General features: G+C 40.9%; 1 protein-coding gene across 1 annotated transcript; it reads left to right on the forward strand.

The window, feature by feature from the left end:
- Nucleotides 1-1328: 1328 nt before the first annotated feature.
- On the forward strand, nucleotides 1329-16723 carry LOC130119175 (myosin heavy chain, fast skeletal muscle-like). Its single transcript, XM_056287601.1, has 39 exons — nucleotides 1329-1547; nucleotides 1623-1766; nucleotides 1856-2012; nucleotides 2116-2143; nucleotides 2239-2347; nucleotides 2439-2531; nucleotides 2619-2682; nucleotides 2822-2920; nucleotides 3004-3107; nucleotides 3202-3340; nucleotides 3449-3567; nucleotides 3679-3828; nucleotides 3917-4087; nucleotides 4191-4497; nucleotides 4608-4678; nucleotides 4798-4885; nucleotides 4966-5083; nucleotides 6370-6493; nucleotides 7227-7363; nucleotides 7470-7725; nucleotides 7867-8109; nucleotides 8293-8469; nucleotides 8596-8741; nucleotides 8904-8994; nucleotides 9080-9469; nucleotides 9734-9860; nucleotides 9943-10061; nucleotides 12177-12373; nucleotides 12478-12661; nucleotides 12751-12916; nucleotides 13349-13473; nucleotides 13626-13934; nucleotides 14027-14230; nucleotides 14330-14455; nucleotides 15550-15720; nucleotides 15812-15916; nucleotides 15996-16091; nucleotides 16184-16315; nucleotides 16604-16723. Exons 1-39 carry the CDS (start codon nucleotides 1344-1346, stop codon nucleotides 16619-16621), a joined length of 5808 nt encoding a protein of 1935 aa, XP_056143576.1. The 5' UTR covers nucleotides 1329-1343; the 3' UTR covers nucleotides 16622-16723.
- Nucleotides 16724-19367: the final 2644 nt, after the last annotated feature.

The raw sequence follows: 19367 nt of genomic DNA on the forward strand, positions 1-19367 counted from the left end.
CGAAGACGCCAAATTCTTTCACCGCCGGAAGCGGAGGTTCGCCAAATGTTAATTTCGCGCGTGTGTGACCGTACCCTAACACTCGCGGGTGAATCGTGATTGTGGCTTTTGCTGCCACTGAACCTGCACAAACAAGACAACGAGAAACCGTGTAATTCTCAAAAGCACCCGCAAAGGATGAAATGCCCCCCTACTGCACCGCCAAGCAAATGGCGGCTCAGTGCTCCGGTGCTATTTGGACGGCTAAAAAAAATAGGTAATATGCATATATTTGGTGCAAAATTGGCGCCTTTCTGTGCAAATTAGCTTTCATTGCAAAACAAGGAAGAAAAAAAAAGTCCAACTCACCAATAGCCACACGCAGTTGGAGTGAAAAGTATTGGCGTCTTCAGAGAGTTGGTGGTCACCGGTGCGCGGAGCCAATACTTTCACGCGGACTTAAGATCATGGCAGATTGCAGCTCGTGACCTGACATTTCGAAGGGGAATATCACATTTTGATTTAACTGAGACCGAAATCATTCGCAGATACAGGTTGCCAGGTCTAACAATTCGTACTATACTTCTTGTCACAAAGTCGCCATTTATTGTTCTTGCAACTGCATTTATAGCCATTTTTTACTTGCATATAGCTTAATCACGTCATGTGATATGTCTCTTCAGGACACTTTAACAACAACAACAGCACTACAGAAAATTGGCCACAATTTCAAACATTGGGCCTCAATCATCAATCGTTAGTACTTTCAATTTTGTTCGTACACACCCATGGATTTTTTTTTTTTGCTCTGAAGTTTGTCTCAGAGACCAGTGTAGAACCTGGGTAACCCCTGAATTTAGACACCGACTGGTCACTGATGTCTTTGCAAGCCTGGGTGATTGCTCGTTGCAAGAGGTAGACAATAGATGTTAGAATGAAGGACTTACAAATAACCATCAGGCTTTGCTTCTGACTGTCAGACAATCTTGAGAACTTGAAAAATTTGTGTAGGAACAAATTTGCATGAACTATTGATGAATGAGGCCCATTGACCATACAGAGTCCACCCATACACTAGGTTTTGACCTAGTCTTGTTTACTCAAATAGACTTCGACAAGTCAAAAACAGAACTAAATCAGGTTATTGCACTAATAGTTGGCCATATCAATCTTTCTTTCACAGTGTCTTGGAACTGCAAGAGATATACTGACTCTGTTGGGATAAAGAGGTAAAATGTGTCATTACAAATAAAATATTCACAAGATCAAATATAGAAGACAAAGAAAATAACTATGTCTAACTGAAATATTTGTGGAGTATCTTATCTCTTTCTCCCATTTTCAGTCTCCACTAAAGTGCCACCATGAGCACAGACGCAGAGATGGAGGGCTATGGCCCCGCGGCCATCTACCTCCGAAAACCAGAGAGGGAGAGGCTTGAGGCTCAGAATACTCCATTTGATGCTAAAACCGCCTTCTTTGTGGCTGAACCACACGAGATGTACCTCAAGGGTAAACTCACCAGTAGAGAGGGTGGTAAAGCCACTGTGGAGACTCTTTGTGGAAAGGTGAGTGAATCTATAATGGTTTATTCAATACACTTATAAACTTAAACTAATTTTTTCCCTTGAATTGTGTTTCAGACAATCACTGTTAAAGAAGATGATATTCACCCAATGAATCCTCCAAAGTTTGATAAGATTGAGGACATGGCCATGATGACCCACCTCAACGAGCCTGCTGTGTTGTATAACCTCAAAGAGCGTTTTTCATCATGGATGATCTACGTGAGTTTTCAGTTTTGAATATAATGTGCCTTTATATTGGTTTACTGTTTGCCCATCACAACATACACATTCTCTCTCCACTATTACAGACCTACTCTGGGCTCTTCTGCGTCGTCGTGAACCCCTACAAGTGGCTCCCTGTGTATGATACACAGGTCGTAAATGGATACAGAGGCAAGAAGAGGATTGAAGCTCCACCCCACATCTTCTCCATCTCTGATAATGCCTATCAGTTCATGCTCACTGGTAAGATCATGCAGTTGTTGGCAGGGGTGTGTAACCATACACTGAAAAGAATTCTATGTAAAGCATTTAATAAAGATTTAATTTGGAAGTATGTTTATTTCAGATCGTGAGAATCAGTCTATCCTCATCACGTAAGTATTTATACAAATTACTACAACAGAGTTTACGGAATTGAAAATGAAGGTAATTAATGGAATTGAAAATGAATTTCTTCTGTCATCCCCAGCGGAGAATCTGGTGCTGGAAAGACTGTCAACACCAAGCGTGTCATCCAGTACTTTGCGACAATCGCAGTGGCTGGAGGCAAGAAGGCAGAGACTTCTGGCAAAATACAGGTCCTTATTGGCTTTCTTGGATAATAATCATTGCAGCTTTGGATGAATTTATGATAAAAACCTTCACCATATTTCTTATATCTTTGTGTAGGGTTCGCTGGAAGATCAAATCATTGCAGCCAACCCTCTTCTAGAGGCCTATGGTAACGCCAAAACTGTGAGGAATGACAACTCCTCTCGTTTTGTAAGTGATGAACAAAAAATAATGAAAAATGTGAGTTTCTTATGAATCGTATCTATGAGTAATAATCTCGATGGCATCAATGTTTAGGGTAAATTCATCAGAATCCACTTTGGAACCACGGGAAAACTGGCTTCAGCTGATATTGAAACATGTAAGTTGTGTTTGTAGCGGATGTCAGTTATTTACTCTTGGAAGTGTGAACTGATGTGAACATGTGAGTCATCATCATTGCTATACTGTTTGATGTTTATTCATGGAAATATGATGTGGCCTTGGTATGTAATCTACAGATCTGCTGGAGAAGTCCAGAGTCACCTTCCAGTTGTCTGCTGAGAGGAGCTACCATATCTTTTACCAGCTAATGACTGGTCACAAAGCAGAGCTCCTGGGTATGTAAACAGAGCATGAGAAATTAATCCACAGTGTAGAAGGTAATACAAATATCTAATCTATTTCCTTTAATCCTTTCCAGAGGCTCTTCTGATCACCACCAACCCCTATGACTACCATATGGTCAGTCAGGGTGAAATCTCTGTCAAAAGCATCGATGACGTGGAGGAGTTCATTGCAACAGATGTAAGTCCACAAAACACTCATGTTTTTTAGAGTATAAGCATTTATTCATCACAAAGTATCTGATTTCAATTATTTCTTCATATGCGCAATACAGACTGCCATTGACATCTTGGGCTTCACTGCTGAGGAAAAGATTGGAATCTACAAGCTGACTGGTGCCGCGATGCATCATGGTAACATGAAGTTCAAGCAGAAGCAGCGTGAAGAGCAGGCTGAGCCTGATGGCAATGAAGGTATAAATGATGTTAAAACAATTTGGTATTACATGTATTGAGTTTACATGTGAGATATTTCTAAACAAACTCCAAAGGATTAAGTGCAAAATTATGTTTTTATATCAGAGGCTGATAAAATCGCCTACCTCTTGGGCCTGAACTCAGCTGACATGCTCAAAGCTCTGTGCTTCCCAAGAGTCAAGGTCGGAAACGAGTATGTGACCAAGGGTCAGACTGTGCCACAGGTGAATGAACAAATGAAGTAGATAAAATTCTAGATGTTCAAAAATAATGCAATGTAAATCTGATTGAAATATTTAAGCCAAGCCCCTTAAGTCTTTTGTCCTTGTTTCTAGGTTCACAATTCCACCATGGCTCTTTGTAAGTCTATATATGAGAAAATGTTCTTGTGGATGGTCGTCCGAATCAACGAGATGTTGGATACCAAGCAGCCAAGACAGTACTTCATTGGCGTGTTGGACATCGCTGGATTTGAGATCTTTGATGTAAGTAAATAAAAAGATTTACTTAGTAAGCATCAATATGTATCAATACTGATTGCTCACACCAATCATTCCACACCCATTTGTGTAGTTCAACAGCTTGGAACAGCTCTGCATTAACTTCACCAATGAGAAACTGCAACAGTTCTTCAACCACCACATGTTTGTCCTGGAGCAAGAGGAATATAAGAAAGAGGGCATTGAGTGGGAGTTCATTGACTTTGGTATGGACTTGGCTGCCTGCATTGAGCTTATTGAGAAGGTAAGTGATGTCTCCCTGGCAGCCAAATACTTGGTTTCTGAAAGCATGGGAAGATGCTCACTATTGTCACTATCGTCTATATCGTACCTGTTTGTCTATCCAGCCGATGGGCATCTTCTCCATCCTTGAAGAGGAGTGCATGTTCCCCAAGGCCTCAGACACAACCTTCAAGAATAAGCTGCATGATCAGCATCTTGGCAAGACTAAAGCCTTTGAGAAGCCAAAGCCAGGGAAAGGCAAAGCTGAGGCTCACTTCTCCCTGGTTCATTATGCTGGTACAGTGGACTACAACATCACTGGCTGGCTGGACAAGAACAAGGACCCCCTGAATGATTCAGTCGTCCAGCTCTACCAGAAGGCCTCTAACAAACTGCTTTGTCTCTTGTATGCCGCTCACGCTGGGGCTGACGGTAAGAAATTTACAAATCAGTTGACTGGTTAACTGACGCAACTATATTCATCATTAAGATTGAGTGCAATTGTCTTGAGTGATAAAGAGAAATTTGTTTTTCAAAAACAGATGCTACTAAGAGCAAGAAAGCTGGCAAAAAGAAGGGAGGCTCCTTCCAGACTGTGTCTGCTCTTTTCAGAGTATGTTATGTTTCATTGATACATTTCTTTCTTACAAAAATCAAAACACATTTTGAAATTAAGTCTATATTATCATTTTCTGGTGTAGTACTGTCTCAATAATCAGTGCCAATCTGCAGGAGAACTTGGGCAAACTGATGACCAATCTAAGGAGCACCCATCCTCATTTTGTCCGTTGCCTGATTCCCAATGAGTCAAAGACTCCAGGTAAAACATACAAGACACATGGTTGCTAAATTTGAATGATTATGTATATGAAAATACTAAATATGTTTAATGATATCCAGGTCTTATGGAGAACTTCCTGGTCATCCACCAGCTCAGATGTAATGGTGTGCTGGAGGGTATCAGAATCTGCAGAAAGGGCTTCCCCAGCAGAATCCTCTATGCTGACTTCAAGCAGAGGTGAATTTCTAATGTTTCTCTAGAGTATGAAAGAATGAAAAACAAAGCTAAATTGACTTTATGCATGCACAATAATCCAGGTAAAATAATCACAGAAAGTTGAATCAGTTCATCGGGACACAACATTTATTGAAACATTTCATCACTCATCTAAGTGACCTCTTCAGTCTCAACTGACTGCAGGTATCCCTACCCTTATAAACAATACAGGCCGAAAGCAACAATCGGTTTCATATGTAAATGAATGGCCACTGGCCTGTAGATGGGTGTAGACTCCAGAGTCCTGGCCTGACACATTAGCTCTTCTGTATTGTGCCAGCGTCTGTTTGGTTTCCCTGATGCACAAGTCACAGCAATCCTCCTGGCACTTCCAGGGATATCACCCAGCCATTGGTTCAGATTTGTGGACGACACCTGGGTTAAATTAAATCTCAGGACGTACCACATTTCACCAACCACGATAACTCTGGACAACCACATCAAGTTCACCAGGGAGGATGTGAAAAATGACAGGTTAGCCTTCTTAGACTGAGAAATTGCAATTGGTGATAGGGGACATTTGATTGTTGATGTTTACCATAAACCAACACATACTGATCAGTACTTAAGGTTTGACTCTCATCATCCACTGGAGCACAAACTACGGAGTCATCAGGACACTACCACTGAGCTGACAACATCCTCACCGACACAGCAGCCAGGGAAGGGGAGAAATCCCACATTAAACAGGCCCTGATTAAGTGTTGTTATCCTAACTGGGAATTTGTTAAAGGCAAGAAGATGCCTAAAAAGTGCACCAGACAATCGAAGAGAGAAGGACAACAGCTGTCTAACCATAAACCAGTGGTGATTCCGTATGTGGCGGGAGTTTCAGAACAGTTGTGGTGCGTATTTTCCAAACACCGCATCTCGGTAGCTTTCAAACCCCAAAACATGCTGTGCCACAATTGGTCCATACCAAGGATCGGGTTCCCCGGCACAAAAACAGCAATATAGTGTACACTAAGTGTCGGGAGGATTTCCATGACTTGTACATCAGGGAAACCAAACAGATGCTGGCCAAGAAGATGGCACAACACAGAAGAGCTAACGTGTCAAGGCCAGGACTCCGCAGTCTACACCCATCTCCAGGCCAGTGGCCACTCTCAAGAATGAGGATGTGCACATGTGAAAGCTCAGTTGGGTTTTCCCAACATCAACACTACTGTATTGAGGAGTGGAATCAATTTGCTTGGAAATTGAGAAATATCAAAATGACATCCAAATTCCAATGCTTTCCTTTTTAGATACAAAGTATTGAATGCCGGTGTCATCCCAGAGGGACAGTTTATTGACAACAAGAAGGCTTCAGAGAAACTATTGAGCTCCATTGATGTGGATCACACTCAGTACAAGTTCGGACATACAAAGGTGAAATTTTAAAATAATGAAATGTGTATTTGCTGCCATCTAAAACTCAGCACTGAGGGCTGCTTTTGTTCTGTTTTCTGTTATCATTTATTAAGCCTAAATCTGTTTTTAGTAGCCTTTCAACCTGAAGTAATGTTTATTAAAGTTAACAAATTAAAATGTCAAATCTCGGCGTCCAGGTAGTGTAGCAGTCACCTGATCGAATCCTCCGGCTTGATCAGGTGTCCCTACAGATACATAAAATTGGCCGTGTCTGCAGGTGGGAAGCCAGATGTGGGTATGTGTCTTGGTTGCTGCACTAGCACCTCCTCTGGTCAGTCGGGGTGCCTGTTCGGGTGGAAGGAGGAACTGGGGGGAATAGCACGATCCCCCCCACACGCTATATCCCTCTGGTGAAACTCCTCACTGTCAGGTGAAAAGAAGCGGCTGGCTACTCCACATGTATTGGAGGAGGCATGTGGTAGTCTGCAGCCATCCCTGGATTGAGAGAGGTGGTTGAGAAGTGACTGGGATGGCTCAGAAGAGTAGGGTAATTGGCCAAGTACAATTGGGGAGGAAAAAAAAAGGGGGGGGTCCACAAAAAAAGTAAACTCTCACTGATTATTAAATTATTTAAATAAAACTATCAACAGATCATTTTAGTACATGTTATCCTTTGCCCCATCAAGCCCTTGTGAGCACAACTTTTTAACTATGGTCCATTTTCCTGCTGGTGATCTTGATATGAATGTAGGTGTTCTTCAAAGCTGGTCTGCTGGGTACCCTGGAGGAGATGAGAGATGACAAACTAGTTAAGCTGGTGACCATGACTCAGGCTCTCTGCAAAGGTTACCTCATGAGGAAAGAGTTTGTCAAGATGATGGAGAGGAGGTAGGGTTGTAACAGAGAATATTGATTTATATTTCCATCAGAGTAACATCATATGTCTTTTTGTTTCGTCATAGCTATTTCACAATATTTTTTATTCAATTTGTAGAGAAGCTATCTTCTCAATCCAATACAACATCCGCTCATTCATGAATGTGAAAAACTGGCCATGGATGAATCTGTACTTCAAGATCAAGCCTCTTCTGAAGAGTGCTGAGACTGAGAAGGAACTGGTTAAGATGAAGGAGAACTATGAGAAGATGACAACAGACCTTGCTACTGCCCTGGCCAAGAAAAAAGACCTGGAAGAGAAGATGGTTTCCCTGATCCAGGAGAAGAATGACCTACAACTGCAAGTAGCATCTGTAAGTGGATTGAAAACAAAAGATATGCCTCTTTTCGAGTATTTGCTCATTAATGACTATCTGTTAACGCTCATAAAACTTCTTCAAACTATTTCATCCAAAAAGCTGCTGGTTAAAATTTAATGTAATTTCAAACCATAGGAAGGTGAGAACCTCTCTGATGCCGAGGAAAGGTGTGAAGGGCTAATTAAAAGCAAGATCCAGCTCGAGGCTAAACTCAAAGACACAACTGAGAGACTGGAGGATGAAGAAGAAATCAATGCTGAGCTGACTGCCAAGAAGAGGAAGTTGGAGGACGAATGTTCTGAGCTGAAGAAAGACATTGATGACTTGGAGCTTACTTTGGCCAAAGTGGAAAAGGAGAAACACGCCACAGAAAACAAGGTGCAGTTCCCTTAAAATCAAACTTGTTGATGGCAATATTATATCTAATCCAGATGAACTGATTCAACTGTGATTTCCTTACCTGGATTATTGAGCATGTATAAAGACATATCTAATCATATTTTTCATTCATACACATAGAAAGTAACAGAAATATGAATAAATTGCCCATTGCAATATCAGGTGAAGAACCTGACAGAGGAGATGGCATCTCAAGATGAGTCTATTGCCAAGTTAACCAAGGAGAAGAAAGCCCTGCAGGAGGCTCACCAGCAGACACTGGATGATCTCCAGGCAGAGGAAGACAAAGTCAACACTCTGACCAAGGCCAAGACCAAGCTGGAACAGCAAGTGGACGATGTGAGTATACAATACTTCTGATAGTGTAAACCTTTCTTGTAAAACATTAGCTCCTTAAGTTTGATAATTGATGTTTCATTGTAAATGCCTAATACAGACCATTAAAATAAATTGTGATTTTAATAGCTTGAGGGTTCACTGGAACAAGAGAAGAAGCTCCGTATGGACCTTGAGAGAGCCAAGAGAAAGCTTGAGGGAGATCTGAAACTGGCCCAGGAATCCATAATGGATCTGGAAAATGACAAGCAGCAGTCTGAAGAGAAAATCAAAAAGTAAATTAACGAAACAAGTTCCTAGACTTTGCTCATTACTAAACCCACTGTCATACTTAGACTTGACAACAACATGAAAATTTGAACTATGTTTTATCCATCACGAGATGAAATTATATTATAATTGTTAGCTTGTGTTCATATTTTGTTCCTTACATTTAGAAAAGACTTTGAGACCAGCCAGCTCCTCAGTAAGATTGAGGATGAACAGTCCCTTGGTGCTCAGCTTCAAAAGAAGATCAAGGAGCTCCAGGTAATATATTTTATCTGCAGTTCTAATTTAAATAAAAGACATATGTTTGAGTGTTCAGACCAAGTTGATTTAACCTCTGTCTCAGGCTCGTATTGAGGAACTTGAAGAGGAGATTGAGGCGGAGCGCGCTGCTCGGGCCAAAGTGGAGAAGCAGAGAGCCGACCTCTCCAGAGAACTTGAGGAGATCAGTGAGAGACTTGAAGAGGCTGGAGGAGCAACAGCTGCTCAGATTGAGATGAACAAGAAGCGTGAGGCTGAATTGCAGAAGTTGCGTCGTGACCTCGAGGAGTCCACCCTACAGCATGAAGCCACTGCAGCAGCTCTCCGCAAGAAGCAGGCTGACAGTGTTGCAGAGCTGGGCGAGCAGATTGACAACCTCCAGCGTGTCAAACAGAAGCTGGAGAAGGAAAAGAGCGAGTACAAGATGGAGATCGATGACCTCTCTAGCAACATGGAGGCTGTTGCCAAATCAAAGGTGGATTATTTTCTAAGTAGAGAGGTCTAAGTAAAAATTATCCCCAATTTCAGCATAAAATTACAAACAAAAGGCAGGTGTATATAGCAGTTCTAGAAAAATAAACTGACGCAGCATTCAGTCCCCTTTTATGTATCAACTATTATTAAGCCTTTACAACAACTAAAACCATTACAATACTACTGTGGCAAATCTATAAGCATTTATTAATTGTTGCATTTTTAAAAAAAAGTTTTTAACCATAATCCATTTCACTGTTCACAGAGCAACTTGGAGAAAATGTGCAGAACTATTGAGGACCAGCTGAGTGAACTGAAGTCCAAAAATGATGAGAACGTTCGCCAGCTGAATGACATGAGTGCACAGAGGGCAAGACTCGCAACAGAAAATGGTGAGTGAAACCACTGATAAAAACAACAAAAGGTGGTGTGAATAAATGGCATAGATAACACATTTAATTTTTTTCCATTCAGGTGAGTATTCTCGCCAGCTGGAGGAAAAAGACGCTCTTGTCTCCCAGTTGACCAGAGGCAAGCAGGCGTACACGCAACAGATTGAGGAGCTCAAGAGGCACATTGAGGAGGAAGTGAAGGTATAATGGACCAGTTTTTGTTTTAACCTCTTTTAGCTTGTCACAGGTGTTGAAACCCTGTGAAAAATAAAGTACCGCATAATAAATTAACTGATCTCAAAACACAACATAAAGCAGTGAGTAGAAATGAGAGTGAAAGAAAAAAAGTGAACCAGAGTAAGAAAGAGAAAGGCTGGGGAATAGGGGCGTTTAAATGAAAAACATGAAATACATTTTACAAAACTCACTGGGTATTGATAAACTGGATTTTATATGATAGAAATTTTTGAAAATGCAAAAGCCATTTTTAAAAATTTCGAAGTTAATTAAGATTTACCACCTCTTTAATTCGAAAATGTTTTTGCAAGATATTCCATGAAGAGTCAGAGCAGTAAGAGATCAACATCTATGACATTAATGGAGCTAATAGAAGAAATAACTAGCTGTATTGATAACAAGAAATAAGCAGTGGGAGTATTTATTACTTAATAAAATGATAAGGTATGGTGTCAGAGGGGTGGGGCTAAATTGACTGAAAAGTTATATGGGAAACGGACGACAATTTGTGCAGATAGGCGACTACAAATCAACATGCATGGACATTACTTGTGGAGTCCCACAGGGGTCAGTATCAGGCCCTAAATGATTTGTTCTTTATATCAATGACATGTAAGATATCAAGTTTACTGAAATTCCTTTTATTTGCGGATGACACGACCATTTTTTGTTACGGGGGAGAATTTACAGGAGCTTTTGGAGTTGATCACAGCTCAAATGAAAAAAGTTAAAAATGTGTTTTGACAGAAACAAATAATCATTAAATCTGAACAAAACTTAAGTTCATGTTATTTGGAAATTGTAAAATAGACACAGAAGTAGAAGTAATGATCAACAATATTACCATTGAAAGAGTATATGAAAATCAATTTCTGGGTGTGATACTTGACCATAAAATCTGCTGGAAACCTCATGTGAGATTCGTGAGGACAAAAATGGTAAGGAGCATTGGAGTTCTGGGAAAGGCAAGGCACATTCTGGATCATAAAGCATTGTACATTCTGTATTGTTCACTTGTATTGCCATATTTGAATTACGGTGTGGAGGTATGGGGGAACACCTACAAAAGCAACCTACAATCGTTATGTATATTACAAAAAAGAGCAATAAGGGTAGTAAACAATGTAGGTTATAGAGAACACACTAACAAACTGTTTTTGAATTCACGGGCTATGAAGTTCATGGACCTGATAGAACTCAAGCTTTCACAAATGTTGTATAAAGCAAGATATAATCTACTTCCTGGCAACATACAACAATTGTTCTCAGATGGGGGGGGGCTACAATTTGAGAGGAAATTTGAATTTTAAGAAACACTGTGTTCGTAGCACTCGCAAAAGTATGTATTTCAAATTATGGGGTAAGTTTGTGGAATGGTCTCGATGAAGAACTCAAAAGAAAGCACAAGTTTAAATCAATTCAAAAAGAGGTAAATATTTTATTTTATTTATCTTAAAAAAGGTACAGGGATGAGGAGGAGGTTTTGCTCCTTTCGTGACTGTGACACCCATAGTGGATGCTGTTATTGTTGTTTCTTGGAAATCATTGTTATTGTTTTCTTTCATTTTTGTTTTTGTTTTATTGTTTTTACTTTTTATTGCTTTTATTATTTTCTTATTTGGTCATTGCGAGACAGTAATTGAGAATGACATACTCTGTATAAAAAAACTAAGTTTATTATTTATGTTTATTAATTGAGCATTAGCAAGGGAGCAGGAAATTATGAGTAGTAACTTCCTCCTGCTCCTTTTTGAACATATAAATTTTGTTGGATTCTCTATTAAGAATTCTTATTGAATACTTCTGTTTTTTATCATTTGTTGTTTGTTTTTATTTATGCTTGGTCATTTTTTTTCTTTTATTTTGCATGTTCCAAATAAAGACATTTGAATTTAGATTATGGGGGGCACTGACAACGATGATCAGAGATTTCCGTTTCCTTAATAGAATATATCCTCATGCTAACAGTAAACTACCTTATCGCCAATCTAAAACATAACCAAATTTTAACATTTACCTACATCATAACTGCACTTTACATTTGTTGACTAGCAATGTTTGATTACTTGTGTTTTATAGGCCAAGAATGCCTTAGCCCATGGTGTCCAGTCAGCTCGCCATGACTGTGACCTGCTCAGGGAGCAGTTTGAGGAGGAGCAGGAGGCCAAGGCAGAACTGCAGCGGGGAATGTCAAAGGCCAACAGTGAGGTGGCTCAGTGGAGGTCCAAATATGAGACTGATGCTATCCAGCGCACTGAGGAACTGGAGGAGGCCAAGTAACAACAAACTTTCTACTCCTCAAATGCACAAGTTGTTATTTGTCTGAAAATGGAGGAAAAACAATATCTGTCTCTCTCTCTCTTTCGTTCTCTCTCTTCAGGAAAAAGCTTGCCCAGCGTCTGCAGGATGCTGAGGAATCCATTGAGGCTGTGAACTCAAAGTGTGCCTCTTTAGAGAAGACCAAACAGAGGCTGCAGGGTGAGGTGGAGGACCTCATGATTGATGTGGAGAGAGCGAATGGACTGGCTGCTAACCTTGACAAGAAACAAAGAAACTTTGATAAGGTAAAGGATTGGGGAGGAAGAAAAATCCTGATCTATGAAATGAGAAACAGAAAGAGACAACTAATTTTACTTCAACTATATAACACTAGGTCCTGGCTGAGTGGAAGCAGAAGTATGAGGAGGGTCAGGCAGAGCTGGAAGGAGCCCAGAAAGAGGCTCGTTCTCTCAGCACTGAACTGTTCAAGATCAAGAACTCTTATGAGGAGTCTCTGGATCAGCTGGAAACTACTAAGAGGGAGAACAAGAACCTGCAGCGTAAATACACAATACTTATTTCAAAATGTGAAATTAAACACTTTTAATGACTCATATTCTTTATAGTATGTGGGAAAGTCCTTATAGGTCTAACTGATAACCCTTGCAATATTTCTTCCAGTCCCCTTAATACTCCATCCCCAAAATAGTGATGAATTTTGAGGGAACATTGGCCTTATATACTCTATATGATCTGTCTGCTCTGGATTTGACAAGGAATTGTTGTGTTCCCCACTTTACACATAAGCCTCCCTCAACTGTCATTTGCGAAAATAGCAATCAAAACATAGTTTGGTTGTATATTTTAAATAGCCTTTGTAAGATCCTTATTCTTTATTCCTTTACTTACGATAATTAATCCTCAGAGTAATTAGAGTATGAATGCTACTCAATATTGCTGCATAATTTACTGAGTCTGATGTGCTTGTGTAGACGAGATTTCAGACCTGACTGAGCAGATTGGTGAGACTGGAAAGAGCATCCATGAGCTGGAGAAGGCCAAAAAGACAGTGGAGACTGAGAAGTCTGAAATTCAAACAGCCCTGGAGGAAGCAGAGGTAAGAATTTAATTTCATCATACCTGTGTATTTTGAAAAAATGTACATGTCTGTAACAATGTATTAATTTTTGAACTAGAATAACTTTATGCTTTTAATTTGTCAGAAAATACAATGATTTTTGATTAACAACTGGTGGGAATTATTCTAAGGGCACACTGGAACATGAGGAGTCCAAGATTCTCCGTGTTCAGCTTGAGCTCAACCAGATCAAAGGTGAGGTTGACAGGAAGCTTGCAGAGAAGGATGAGGAGATGGAGCAGATCAAGAGGAACAGCCAGAGGGTGATTGACTCCATGCAGACCACTCTGGACTCTGAGGTCAGGAGCAGGAATGATGCACTGAGAGTCAAGAAGAAGATGGAGGGAGACCTGAATGAGATGGAGGTTCAGCTGAGCCATTCCAACAGGCAGGCTGCTGAGGCTCAGAAACAACTGAGGAATGTCCAGGGACAGCTCAAGGTAACGTAGCTACATACAGCAGCATACATACAATAGCTAAATGTTGATGTGTGTAAACTAGCCAATTCACATTGATTTCTCTTTGTTTTCAGGATGCCCAACTGCACCTTGATGATGCTGTCAGAGCACATGAAGACATGAAGGAGCAGGTTGCCATGGTGGAGCGTAGAAATGGTCTGATGCTGGCTGAGATTGAGGAGCTGAGATCTGCTCTGGAACAGACAGAAAGAGGTCGCAAAGTGGCAGAGCAGGAGCTGATTGATGCCAGTGAGCGTGTGGGACTGCTTCACTCTCAGGCATGTTGTTAATCATTTGCATCAATCAAAATATTCTCACAAATACTAGATGACCTCATTGCATCAATATAATCATTATTTCACCTTTTTAACATTCAGAACACCAGTCTAATAAACACGAAGAAGAAGCTGGAAGGTGACCTTGTCCAGGTTCAGGGTGAAGTGGATGATTCGATCCAAGAAGCAAGAAATGCTGAAGAGAAGGCCAAGAAGGCTATCACTGATGTGAGTTGCAGTTGGCTGTTTCATTTTATCTAAGCCATTGATTCCCATAGTGTGGGGTGCTTCCCATAAGGGGGGAGCTGACATAATGTGGGTGGGGCTGAGGCAGATGAAGGATGACAATAAGAGTAAAAATCTGATCAGTACAAAAATTTAATGAGAGAATGTTGCGTCTGAAAACAATCATAGTGGGTTACTAGCAGGACACTACTAAATGTACAAGCCAACATGTAGCCTACAACAGAACACAATGACTTTTGATGGAGAGAGTGAATCAGTTAGATAAGTTAGCAGTGGCATGAACACTACATATCTGCAAATATTCCCAGTACCTGGATAGTCTACAGTGACTACACCACTGGCCCATATCAAACACTAGTGACAAAAAAAACCTATGTCTATTTATCAAATGTGAAATGTAGAGAACCACACACAGTAACAGAGCAGCTAAGACTTCTTGCTGCCATAGATATGGTGTCAGCTATGCTTAATGAGACAAGTGCCACGACCTTTTTAAAAAACATATCCCGCTGTCAGATAACACTATTTCAAGGCAGGAATGTGATATTTCAGATGAATTGGATGAGCAGATCATTGAGAAAATAAAATTCAAATACTTTTAATTCGTTATGTTTGGTCTATTGACACAAAGTCACTCATTGAGGATTTGGTGTTTGTCAGAAGGATGGAAAATGTTTCAACTGTGAAACATGGGCCTAACTGAAAAAGTTTGGGAACCACTGCTTTGTGCAGGTTATGTGAAGTTAAAATTATTGAAGTAAAACTGTTTTTTTTGTCCTTGATAACCTTATGGGATTGGATTTTTTTTTTTGGCCTACACCCCATTCTCATTTTTGAAAAGGAGACAAATCTTGGTTTATAAAGGCTCTAATGATGGCCCAATTGACTGTGATGAAGCCCATCAAGAAGATTCAGCAAAGTGTTAAGTTTCTCAGTACTGAAAAGTTTTTGTCTCTACAATTCTCAGTGATTTGCAGTAACATTTCAATGAGGTCAAGGTTAAGAAAAAAGTGAAACTATCCTTTAACAATTTGTTAATAGGTTACATTTTAGTGGGACACCTCTCATAATTTCAGGCAGCCATGATGGCTGAAGAACTGAAGAAGGAGCAGGACACCAGTGCTCACCTGGAGAGGATGAAGAAGAACCTGGAGATCAACATCAAGGACCTGCAGCACCGTCTGGATGAGGCCGAGAGCCTGGCCATGAAGGGTGGCAAGAAGCAACTCCAGAAACTGGAGGCTAGGGTATGAACCATACAGATTTGTCCACCAAAGCCCAGTGCTCATGATATTTACATGGAAACTAAAGCTCAGTGTTTGCTTTGATATATTATAGGTACATGAGCTGGAATCTGAAGTTGATGCTGAGCAGAGACGTGGGGCCGATGCTATTAAGGGAGTCCGCAAATATGAGAGGAGAGTGAAGGAGCTCACCTACCAGGTATTTTATTTTACAATAAGACAATTAAATTATTCTATCATGCTATTTATGCAAACTCTCTTTACCAACCCCCAATTAGACTGAAGAAGACAAGAAGAATATGAGCAGACTTCAGACTCTGGTGGACAAGCTGCAGCTCAAAGTGAAGGCCTACAAGAGACAGGTTGAGGAGACTGTAAGTCAAATACATCAAACATTTTCTAAGAGAATCAAAATCATTGTACTCTTCCATTTAACTGAAACAATTCAAATCCACCCTCTTAACAGGAGGAGCAGGCCAACACTCACCTGTCCCGGTTCAGGAAGGTGCAGCATGAACTGGAAGAAGCTCAGGAGCGTGCTGACATCGCTGAGTCCCAGGTCAACAAGCTGAGAGTCAAGAGCCGTGATGCTGGAAAGGTATCTTTTTGATTTGGTGTATATGACTTTTTCTTACTTCAAAAATGTATTTTAAACTTCAGAAAATTAATCTGTGGTGGTTTGACTGTAATATCAAAGTAAAAGGGTTGATTGCTTTCCTTCAAATAATTTCAAAAATCCGTTTTACTTTGCTCTACATTTTGCATGAATATTGCAGTTTTCGGGTTTAATATTAAGTTAGGACTTAAATGTTAACTTTGATATTTGATGGGCAAAAACAAATTACTAATAAGATGCTTATATCTTTTCATTTTTCTTTCACTTTAGTCTGATGTTGCTGAGTAAGCGGATACATGGTTACGTCCCTCCTAAGTGTTCATAAAATATGAGTCATCAACTAAATCATCTTCTGTTAACAAGTCAATAAAAGGTGCTGTTTCATGATAACCACTTGTCATGACTTTTTATTTCTTTTTTTTCCGTGGTATCAACAAAAAATCAAAAACAAAGACATATTTATGAAGCAAGCAAATCAGTTAATAAATCAACCTAACCTCAACAACCATAAAAAAGAGAAAAAAAAGAAGACAAGAGAAAAAGAACAAAAAAAGGGGGGGGGGTCGCCATCTGCCATAGAAATTATCAGCGTTACCTCTCACAGCGAATTTGATCTTCTCTAGCTTAAGACAGGACATGGTGTCCCTGAGCGACTGAGTGCTGGAGGGAGCTTTGGTAGACCTCCAGTGGAGAAGAAGGTGGCGTCTCGCCAGTAAGGAAGTGAAAGATAGAACATCTAACTGCTCAGAGGTGAATTGGTAGTAGCCTTCTGGGAGCCCAAATATGGCAACATGAGGAGAAACTTTTGTAGTTTGGAAAGTATTTTTGACATAGTATCACAGTAGTTCTGTCAAAAACAAGATAATAAAGGACAGTAGAACATGACTTTTTATTTCTTTTCATGAGTGTCGCCCTTCAGTTGAATTGCAAAACAATTAACACTAAAAGTAGGACATGGCTGTATCCATCCACCAAAACAAAATTAGAGTAGTATAACTGATGCAGCTGTCCTCTGTTCAGACTGTTTTTAGGCTCAGATAGAGGTCTGCTTAAAGATTAGCAAAATGATCAGTGTCCTCTTCTGTGGCTCTAGGACATCTTTTCCAAATATTACCCATAACTTCAAACTGAAACCATATTCCCATCTCAGAAGATATGTAGCATTAAAAGGTGTGCCAACCCTGTTTTCTACCTACATATATCTCATTCCAGGAGTTTTGTTCTTCCAAATTAACTTACTGCAAAGCCTTTTAAATTCTTCAAAGAACAACTTGTTTGTTTGAAGACATATACACCGAACAGCCGAAACATTAAAACCGCTGACAGATAAGTTAATAACATTAATTATCAGGTTACAATGGCACCTGTCAAGGCAGCAAGTGAACAGTCAGTTCTTAAAGTTGATGTGTTGGAAGCAGGAAAAATTGGCAAGTGTAAGGATCTGAGCGACTTTGACAAGGGCCAAATTGTGATGGCTAGATGACTCGGTCAAAGCATTTCCAAAATGGCAGGTCTTGTGGGGTGTTCCCAGTATGCGGTGGTCAGTACCTACCAAAAGTGATCCAAGGAAGGACAACTGGTGAACTGGCGACAGGGTCATGGGCGACCAAGGCTCACTGATACATATGGAGTGTCGTGTGGCGTGTGGGGAGGTGTGTTGAAGGTGTCTGGCTGGGAGAGCTAGCGTTGGATCGGCTGAGGGAACCTGGTCTACTGCGTCCGGTGCCCTGCCTGGAGCTGCAACCAAAGAGGAAACACCGAGGGCGGTCTGACAGGACGCGGAAGTGGGGCAGGCTAAGCTAACTGCTAGCTCATGCAGACCGAAAGTTTCAACAGTCATCCTGGTATGCATTCGTTCCTTTGGACAGAGATTTTTTTGTGGTTGGATATATGATATAGATGTTCTTGTATTTTCTTTGGATGTGTTTTTGTCTTTGTGTTACACTGCTGTGGGCAGGGGGGAAAAAGACACAAAGTGTTCCTGATTCCAGGAGAGTGAAGGCTAGCCCATCTAGTCCGATCCCATTGGAGGGCTGTAGCTTAAATTGCTGAAAAAGGTAATGATGGCTATTATAAACAGGTTTCAAAACACACAGTGCATCGCAGCTTGCTGCGTACTGGGCTGCGTATCCGCAGACTGGTCAGGGTGCCCACGAGGACCCGTGACCACCACCGAAAATGCCTACAATGGGCATGTGAGTGTCACAACTGGACCATGGAGCAATGGAAGAAGGTGGCCTGGTCTGATAAATCACCATTTTCTTCTCAGTCATGTGGACAGCTGGGTACGTGCGCGTCATTTACTTGGGGAGGAGACGGCACCAGGATGCACTATGGGAAGAAAGCAAACTGGCGGAAGCAATGTGATGCTCTGGAGAATGTTCTGCTGGGAAACCTTGGGTGCTGGCATTCATGTGAATGTTACTTTGACATGTACCACCTACCAAAACACTGTTGCAGACCAGGTACACCCCTTCATGGCAACGGTATTCCCTGATCGCAGTGGCCTCTCAGCAGAATAATGTGCTCTGCTACACTGCAAAAATTGTTCAAGAATGGTTCGAGGAACATGACAGAGAGTTCAAAGTGTTTCCCTGGCCTCCAAATTCCAAAGATCTCAATCCAATCGAGCTCCTGTGGGATGTGCTGGAAAAATAAGTGTGATCCATGGAGGCCCCACCTCACAACTTACTAACATCTTGGTGCCAGATATCAGTGGACACCTTCAGAGGTCTTGTGGAGTCCATGCCTTGATGGGTCAGAGCTGTTTTGGCGGCATGAGGGGAAGCTACACAGTATTAGGCAGGTGGTTTTAATTTTTTTTGGCTGATCAGTACAGATGATATGGGAATATTACTCTTGACAGAACAAACGTCTCAAAGACTGTCTAAATAAATTAACAAAAAAAAGGAGATCGCAATGACACCTACAGGGCTAACCAGCAGTGACAGAATCTATGTGGGGCTCTCCATCATTAAAGTGCCAATAATCAAGGCACTGGACCCCCAAAGGCTGCTCCAGAGGACGATACTGC

The sequence above is a fragment of the Lampris incognitus genome, chromosome 10, assembly GCF_029633865.1.
Source record: "Lampris incognitus isolate fLamInc1 chromosome 10, fLamInc1.hap2, whole genome shotgun sequence".
Classification (NCBI taxonomy): domain Eukaryota; kingdom Metazoa; phylum Chordata; class Actinopteri; order Lampriformes; family Lampridae; genus Lampris; species Lampris incognitus.